The sequence below is a fragment of the Panicum virgatum genome, chromosome 6N (genome assembly GCF_016808335.1).
Source record: "Panicum virgatum strain AP13 chromosome 6N, P.virgatum_v5, whole genome shotgun sequence".
NCBI lineage: Eukaryota > Viridiplantae > Streptophyta > Magnoliopsida > Poales > Poaceae > Panicum > Panicum virgatum.
This window is the reverse complement of record NC_053150.1, coordinates 13974696-13983698: the sequence shown is the minus strand read 5'-3', so window position 1 is coordinate 13983698 and position 9003 is coordinate 13974696. Positions and strand designations below refer to the sequence as shown.

Below are 9003 nucleotides of genomic sequence, written 5' to 3'. Positions count from 1 at the left end.
AGACGAAACAGAGACTGGATGGGGGCGTTCGACGGCGAGGGCGGAGCGAGTGCTCCGGCGAGCGATCCTGAGCGGGACAGAGGGGGAAAAAGGGGTGGGGGGAGGGCCGGCGAGCATCTTTACCACGATGCGAAGCTCCATACAGGTGAAGTCGTGAGGGGAGACGGCGGAATGGCAGCGCGTCGCGGAGCTCCGAGCTCCAATGGCGGCGGCGGCGCTAGGGTTTGGGCGACGAGCGGCTGCGGGTCGAAGGAGGGGGTCCAGAGGGGGGGCCATGGTGCTATTTATAGGGCCGGGAGGAGTCCTTGGTGTGCGGGCCAAGGCTGCAGGTGCGGCGCGGACTCGGGGCGCGGCCGGACTCGGGAGAGTCCCGGTCCGTCCCGAGGTCGGGGACAACCCTGACAAGCAGGCCCCGCCTGTCGGTGGGCTGCGGGAGGGGGTGGCGTCGGGTTGGGCTGGGACGAGTAGATGGGCCGGCGGGGAGGTGGTCTTGGGCCGTGGGAGGAAAAAGGAGAAAGGAGAAGGAAAAGAAAGGATATGGGCTGGGCTGAAAGCAAGGAAAAAGAGAAAGAGAGAGAGAGGAAAAGGGAAAAAAGGCTTTGAACATCTGAAATAGAATCAAACCAATTCAATTCAAATTTAAATTCAAATTTAGGAAATTTAAATTCGAACCGAACAACAAGTAATAAAACAATGCATTGCGGCATGAATGCAAAACAAATCAAACAACCACATTTAATTTAGAAAAACAACCAATCTATTTTCTTTTATACTAATTTCCCTGTGAAGAAAATAAATGTTGGGAAAAATTTAAAAATTATGAGAAAATTGTTGTTTTGTTTTTAATTTTAATCACATCTTGAAATCCAAAAATTTCAGGGTGTGATAGATATATTTTGTCACACCCGATTTTTTTAAAAAAAAATAAATACATAACTATATGTATGTCAGGATCAAGTTTTATACATATAGCGATGCCATAATGGAATAATGAGCAAAGTTGTCATGAAAAAGAGACTTACAACAACTAAAACACTATCAGAGATATACACCTTATCCTAGAAAAGAAGGCTACACTACAAGAGATTTAACTATCTATGATGATCTATTATCGTCACTGAAAGTATAGGTTTTTGTCATAGAACTGTAATAGTGATGTTTTTACTGCGTCACAAGGTTCGTCATAGAACCACCGTCACAAAATGTCATTAATGACGTTCTTTAGAAAATCGTCATAGAATGAAACACATTTGTGACCGTTTGCTTATTGTCACAAAAGTACATTTGGTGACGATTTCCTTATCGTCATTAAATGCATCTGATGACAATCAGTATATTGTCGCTAAATTTGTACCTTCTATGACGATTGTTTTTCATCATACAATGCTTAGCAGAACATCACAAATCATGAACCAGCATGACTAGTATATGATGAACAAAAAAATGTGATAATAACACCACATATTAGAGAATCCTTGTATATTTACTCAATCGAGGCATTCAAATTACATGGTATTTATACATGTGCCATTACAACCATTTCATAACATATCACTTTGTCACATGTCTTGACCATTCAACTAATACAAAACTAAAAATTGTGGGCATGAACCAGCTAAATGAATGCCTATGTTCACCAAATAAACTTGTTTCATAAACTGTACCAAAAAAAACTCCACAATATCATCATCAGAGTTTGGCTCTTGACCTCCTAAGGTATCCTGAAATTGTGGTTTAGCAGTAAGCGAGGCTGAACAAAATTAACACAGTAACTGAGGTCTTCTACTATGAGCATTCCACTAAGTTAATTACAACTTGCTGTTGAACTGGTTTGGTTTCAAAGAACAACCACCTTTGGTCCCTTTATCCACGATTTCCATCCTTGCCTTTCCATTTGATCTGAGGCAAAGCAAATACAGTGCTTTGCAGTGACACTGCATGCAAAATTTAATTAGAAATAACTAGCAGCTCACAAGTCACACCTAAAAAAGAGGGCATTGCAGCATATTTAGCTTACACGAGTTGCGCCTACCCGCTATCCCGTGCTACATTTCCTTTACATGTATAATTAGGAGCATAGAACACCTACAAGGTTTAATCTCTTTGCTTATATGTCACTACTGGCAGAGCACGTACAACATATACTGGGTAGTCTATTTTAGCTAAGAAAAATGTGCTAGTTCTCACCTAGAGCAAGAGCAAGTATGCCTTCATCGATTGCAAAATCACAGGCAAGTACTAGGACCTGGGTCATAGCAGTAACAGGAGTAACTTCATATCTAGCAACATTCAAACAATAATTTTGAGAATGTAAATAAGATGCAGGGGCAGGAGCACTCACTCGCTAAAGAACTCCAACCTTGAATGTGGATTTGGTGTAGCTAAAGATGCGGATGGAACATGGCAGGTGAGGATGAGCCACGGGAAAACCAAGAGGATCTGGACGACGCAAAGTGGTTACGGGCAAGCAACCACGACTGTTTCCAAAAAAAAAAACACGACTGGAGCAGCTGGCTTGCAGATCCAGCGCAGCCCCAGTCCCAGCAGCGCGTGCACCTCGCCTGCGGCTGCCGCGCCATGCAGTGAGGGAAGCGGCGATGGCTACGAAAGTGGAAGAGCAGAGAGGGTTGACGACTCGAACCTGCGGACGCAGATCTGACGGCGTGCAGCGACTAGGAGTGGCGCGGTCGGCGACGCGGCGTGCGGCGGCCCGGCACCCGGAGCACGGCGGGCCGGCGCGGTGGGGCCGGAGCACGGCGACGGCGCAGCGCCCGGTGCAAGGCGGCCCGGCGCGGCCGGCGCCTGATGCCCTGGCTGGTGGCGGCGGCCGGCGGGGCTTCGGGAGGAAGACTGGAGTCTGGGAGAGAGAAAAAACAGAGAGGGGATGAGGGTTGGGAATGAATCGATTTAGGGTTTGGGAAGATCTGCGGGAGCACTTATATCCGCTACTCTTGGCAGGCCACGACAATGTGGACTGGCGGGATGAATTTTAAAATATTAAAACTTTTGATGGTAAATTAAATTCATGAACCTTTTTCCAAACAAAACTAAATTCATGAACTCATATATAGTTTTATTAGTCATTTTTAATTTTTGGATCTTAAGTACTAGTACACATGTTGGTCAAATCTAAAATAAATCAAATAAATATGTAGAAATCTATATAAATTCTAAAAATATATTATTACCTCAAATTTTAATTAATATTTCTACATAAACAAACATATGAAATCAGGGTTATATTAAAGGTTTCAATAGAGTCGTTCTTTAGATGTATAAGCTTGATATAAAGGTTTCATAATATTTTACGGAAATTAAAGTATAGATAATTCACAAAATGGATAGATCTCTCATTTTGTTTCATACAACTTAAGTGACTAAGGAAAGTAGGTTGTAAAATATAGAAATCTTTGAAATTTTCATTCCAAATTTGCATATGGTTTTTTAATATATGTATGCACTTGTCTATATGTTTTTTGTAATTTTAATATTTTTACAACACATTTTATTTGAAATGTGAAGTAATTTCAATAAATAGGTAGAAATATATTTATATGCTAAAAATAAAATTATTGAACTCAAATTAGAATTAATTCATTTTCATGAACATGGTAAAATCATTACTTGTACGGTTGAAATTTGGAAGTTATTATAATACATAGTAAGAGATACAATTTGTGACAAATCTTTGTTTGTCATGAAATGGAAACGTCACTAATAAATTGATATTTAATGACGAGTTTATCAAATCGTCATTGATTGTTGCATCTTTTGTGACGAAAATCTGCATTCATCACAAAGACACTCGCCTACCTCAACTTCATGACGAAAACACTTGAATCGTCACAAAACATTGACTATTCTATGACATTCTTTACCTTCGTCATAGTGATTTTCGTCACTGATACTCACATTTCTTGTAGTGCTACATACTTTATAGGCAATCAACCGGGGGTTACGTATGCCTAGAACTTAGCAATATCTTTAGCAAACTTCACAGCAACTTTCTCCTCTGAGCAGTGGTTTTAGTAAGTGTGAGTATACTTATGATTAGTACTCAGCAAGTATATCAAAAAATAAATCACATGCAACGCTAAATAACGGATAAAGGCTGGCTCAATGGTAAGCATTTTAAATAATAGTTGAACATTAATAATCTATTTACTAAACCATGTATGAAACCATCCCACATTTATGAAAAAGAAGTAGATAACTGAATAATAAATGAACTTGGAACATTTACACAACTGAATTAAAGTACTGATTTCAATTAAGTTGATGTGTGAGGGTCCAAGCCGCTTAGATCGTTAGCATGTCTGATATATCGGTTTTCACTCTACAGAGGTTGCACATTTTACCCACAAGTCATGTTATCCGTCACTTGTTGATCAGTTACATTCACCACACTTCCTTAGATATGGCTGCATGGCTACACTACGAGGCCTTTACAAAGACTCTCTAATCAGTAGTAGCCCGCTAAGATTTCAGCAACTACATGAATGAACCTCCCCTAAGGCATGACCAAAAACCAAATAAAAGAATGCACCCTTGGCAAGCAGTGAACCCCTCATCACACGCCCTCCTCATGCGCCTTTCGATAAATTACTATCAAGTTAGAGACATCTAATTAATCAGCCAAGACCAGATCTACATAGTCCTTGTGATTGCACTTGTTTCCCAGGTGGTTCTCCACTGTTGATTTCAATTAACTTCACATATTTATCTCATTGTTCCAAACAGTTATAACATCATGTTTCAAGTATTGCGTTCATCAACCACCCATAACCATTGTTCAGCAACTAAGCAAGCTACCCAAAAGATATATTAAAAATAACTCGGTTGTTCTAGAGCATGGATAAACAATAATAGGGATATAGGTACCCACCAAATTAATGTATGAAAGCATATAATAAAGTTATTAGGACTGAAACATGGTTAAGGAATATACTTGGCTTTATTCAAAAGAATAGTTCGTCGGTGTCTTCAACACTTGCTCTTGAAATTGTTCATCTTCAAAGCTCTCATACGGCGTTCTTTTCTACTCGCAACAAGTATCGACACAAATATAAAAGAAACAAGCACAACTAAGAAAAGAGAACCAACTAAAAGAAGAGAATTACAAGAATGTACTAAAGGATAGAGCTCGAAGCTACAATCGCGAGAGCATAAGAAACGCTAAGAACAGACCTACCGTGGAAAAGATATAGCTATCAGAAGATTTATATTAAAGTAGAATAAAAAAGTATAGGCTAGATGTATATTAATTATGAAAATACATGTAAATGATATTTGAAAGAAATACATAGATTAACTAAATCATATTGATTTATATTTATAAATACGAGATGAACTTAATTAAGTTTTATTTATATCTATAAGTTATATCAATTAATTATTTAACAAATAAATAAAAGACATACGAGAGCAACTAGCGTAGAACTTTATGATTCATGTTTGATAAACAAGTTATATAAAAGACATATCTATTATATTGGAATTAAACAATTTAACATTAATTATGAAAATCAGTGTACAACTCTAATTTGCTTTTAATTAGAAAAGCTAATCTCAAGTAGGCATTAGTAAATTAATTTTAAATTTAATTATAAACAGGAACTATGGCATAACTATGGTACTAAGCTAAAACCCACGCTAAAACAAAGCTAACTGAATAAGAACGAACTAAAACAGAGCTAAAACATGAAAATTTTGGTAGAAAAAGGTTGCAGGACCCTATTTGCAATATAATAAATGAGAGGGGCTAGCAAGGAAGAACTGCAAGACACTAAAAATTGTATTTGCAATTTGATGAGAGCTCAGGGTCAGATTCGCCAAAAAATATAGCCTTGGGCTGAGCTGCATGATTCTAAACGTTATAGGGGGTTCTCCATGAAATAGCCAAGACATAAGAAAACTGAAATAGTTACAAGGTTCCTTGGGGGGTGTTTTGCAAAAGCTCCAAGAGCTTTAGTCATGTTTTTCTTATACTTTTCTGGATACAAGCTGATATAAGTTATCTAGGGTAAGCTTGATGGAATAGGTTAACTTTGATCCAAACAGATGATTTAATGAAATAATAGCTAATGTTTGCATACTTAGGCTATATGAAGCCATGGTTTCAGAAGGTGATCGAAAGCTCCTACAGACAAATACACGCAGACGACCATTAATTGCCTTGCAATCCCCTTGTCCACCACTATAAAATTGTTCAGGCCTCGACATTCATGATTGTGTGAACATATATACAAGTTCAAGCAAGGCTCTCATCCTCCCACTTGGACATTTCTGTTCTTCCATGTCGCAGACACGAGTTGTTACATGCCTCTTATAAAGTATTTACATATTTAGGATGGGGAGGCATCGGGAATCTCGGTACTACCAGTTCAGAAAGTGCTGCTGAAACATAGCGAAAAAAGACTGAGGAATGGTTGGAGCTGACGGACCTACTCTAGGATCGCGAGGCATGTATGGGTTGTCTACAAGTCCTCCGACCATGTTGTGGATTGATCGCCCATGACTGGGTTTTTTAACTTGACCTACTGTCAAAGTATAAGGAAGAAACAGCTCACGAAAGCTTCAGCATTGATCCACTGCAAACAGCAAAAATCCTTTTTGTCCTAGTGTTTGTTGTTCTATCTTGATGCTGTCCAGATCAGCTATTCAGGAAGCTCGCCGTTGATCCATCAACAGTTCCCAGGGGAACGACGATAGAGGTCATGGCGGTTGAGCTCTCGTGTACCCCGATGCTGCCCGCGGGGCCGGTGTAGGAGAAGGGCTGGAACGGCAGCCGCGAGAGGAGCAGCAGCAGCTTATCCCTCCAGAGCGCTAGGCCTTTGTATTTGTTTTCCCTCACAGCTGCTCCATCAGCTCGTCCCCCAGCAATCCAGCCGGACAAGCCTGCGCGAGGGAGGGGAATGAGGCGCCAGCAAAGGCACCGGCATATCCTGTCCCACGCAAAAGCTATTTATCGCGCGTGCTACTGGGATCCGAGACGTCGCAGAAGGGGTTCGCTGGTGCCGGAGCCGAAGGAGGAAGAAGAGAGGTCGGTGGAGCACCGCCGGCGAGCTAGAGGAGGCGGAGGGGATGGCCAGCCAGGAGTGGCTGGTGGGGGGAGCGGCCGGCCTGGGTGGTGGCGGAAGGCGGCGGAGCTTTAGAGTTCTGGGTTGCTGGGAGTGGGGCGGGCACCATGACCACCAGATCTAGAGGAGGGTGTTGGGGGTGGCGGCGGCCCGGTTGTGACGGTGGTTCGGCCGGCGGAGGGTGCGGCGGCGTGGGAGCGCCGCCGGCCGGGTGCGGTTGGACCGCCGGTGGGCAGTGGGCGGTGGCGGGGGTGAGGAGAAGATGGCGGCGGTGGCGGCTTGCTTAGTGTCGGCGGCAGTGGATGGCAGCGGCGGTGGCGCCGTCAGAGCCGGGGCAAGCGTGGGTGGCGAGGGAGCATCGGAGGAAGACGAAGGGGGTGCCTCTGCGATGGGATCGACCCCCATCGCAGCAGGCGACGAAATAGACTCCCTGTCCCACGGACACACCATAAAGATAAACAGATAAATGGTAATTCAGTATATGTGACTGGATGGCCTATTTTAGATATTGATAAATCAACTCGGCATAACATTTTTAAATGGTAGTATTATCCATGGGTCCTGCGCAATTTTTTTTGTCAGTCTAGCTTGACGTCTTAATTATGGAAACAAGCAAATGGCATTGTTGGTGTAATTCCACACGATCTCTATATATTTTTATCATGCCTCGGAGCTCGTCACTTTAATAACCATCCTCCCAAGTTATTGGGGGTATATGAGTTGGAGCAAAGCCATTGCAATAATGCGCTTCTTTTCTATTGCAATCAATATACGCATGAGGGCTGGGAGGCATGATGAATCTAAGTACTACAGCAAGAAATTCCCTGTATATTGTGGCTGCATCAGATGGTCGCCCCGCAATCTGGACAGCCTCGCACGAGGGAGACGAGTGACACCAGCAGTCTGGATGCCTCTTTATTGGACCTAGAGAGCTATTTTATGGTACATAATACTGGTCTATATATACTAATATTTGAATAGGATTAGTATAGAAACATCCGGCTAGATGGCTCAATCCCTCGGTTATTGCTCACTATTTTACATCCGGCAGGGCAACATTCTAAAGTTTTAGGGCCGAGAGGCATGGGGAATCTAGGTGCTACTACCAGCCTTTGTCATTCAGAAATGTATAAGAAAAGAACAAGGCATAGCATGAACCAACAAATATAGTCAAGGAGTTGTGGACCCTGTTGTAGAAGAATAACACGGCATGATACCCAGCACTTGGACACTGGACAAGATTCTAGAACAGGAAACTGACAACCGCGCGTCATGTTGTGCTAGAACTTGTAGATGGCATCACAACTGTATAGAGGCAACTTGCATTGCTGGCAAATTGGTGCCCCGAGATCCTCAGCGTAGGAAGCTGCAACGGCCATGACTCATACTGAGCAAAAGGTTTTGTTTGAGCGAAGTAGCAATTCAGATCTGAGAACTAAAGTGGCTTTAGAGTTTGGTATGTATATATGTTAGACAAGAAACACCTTTTCTGCTTTGACTATGGGAGACCACACCGTCGTGTCTTGCAAGAAGAGAAACATTCCAGGTTATTAGTAACATAACTCATTTCAAAGATTCAGACTCAACAGGCTGCGACCAAACCATTCATGCAATTCTCAGTGTACATTGCAGTTGCACAATTTGCACTCAGTCAACAAGCTGGCGGCACAAGCGGCATACCGTTTTCTTCTTGTCAGGATGACTAAGTTGGCTTTAATTGATCGTAAAGTGTAAGTATAATCACATTGATACTTATTATAAGTTTCCAACGGTTCTAGTTCGAGCAGGCACATTCAAAACTTGCAAACTGTTTGGTGACACATAATTAGTACTGTAAAAACAGCCTGCGAGACTGCTTCTTCGCTGGCTCATTGCATTCGAAGCAGGAACCCAGCACATATTTCCACAGTTACAAGCTACTGTC

The 9003-nt window shown here is 42.2% G+C and overlaps 1 protein-coding gene across 1 annotated transcript; it reads right to left on the bottom strand.

The window, feature by feature from the left end:
• Positions 1-1528: 1528 nt before the first annotated feature.
• Positions 1529-3887, bottom strand: LOC120677940. Its single transcript, XM_039959124.1, has 5 exons — positions 3879-3887; positions 2642-2974; positions 2342-2439; positions 1853-1934; positions 1529-1721 (listed from the first exon to the last, which is right to left on the bottom strand). Exons 1-5 carry the CDS (start codon positions 3885-3887, stop codon positions 1581-1583), a joined length of 663 nt encoding a protein of 220 aa, XP_039815058.1. The 3' UTR covers positions 1529-1580.
• Between the last annotated feature and the right edge of the window lie 5116 nt (positions 3888-9003).

Coding starts and splice junctions, on each gene's coding strand:
- LOC120677940 (XM_039959124.1), bottom strand. Junction 2,440..2,641: donor CGTCAGATCTGCGTCCGCAG/GTTCGAGTCGTC, acceptor TGCGTCGTCCAG/ATCCTCTTGGTTTTCCCGTG. Junction 1,722..1,852: donor CGTGGATAAAGGGACCAAAG/GTGGTTGTTCTT, acceptor CCACAATTTCAG/GATACCTTAGGAGGTCAAGA.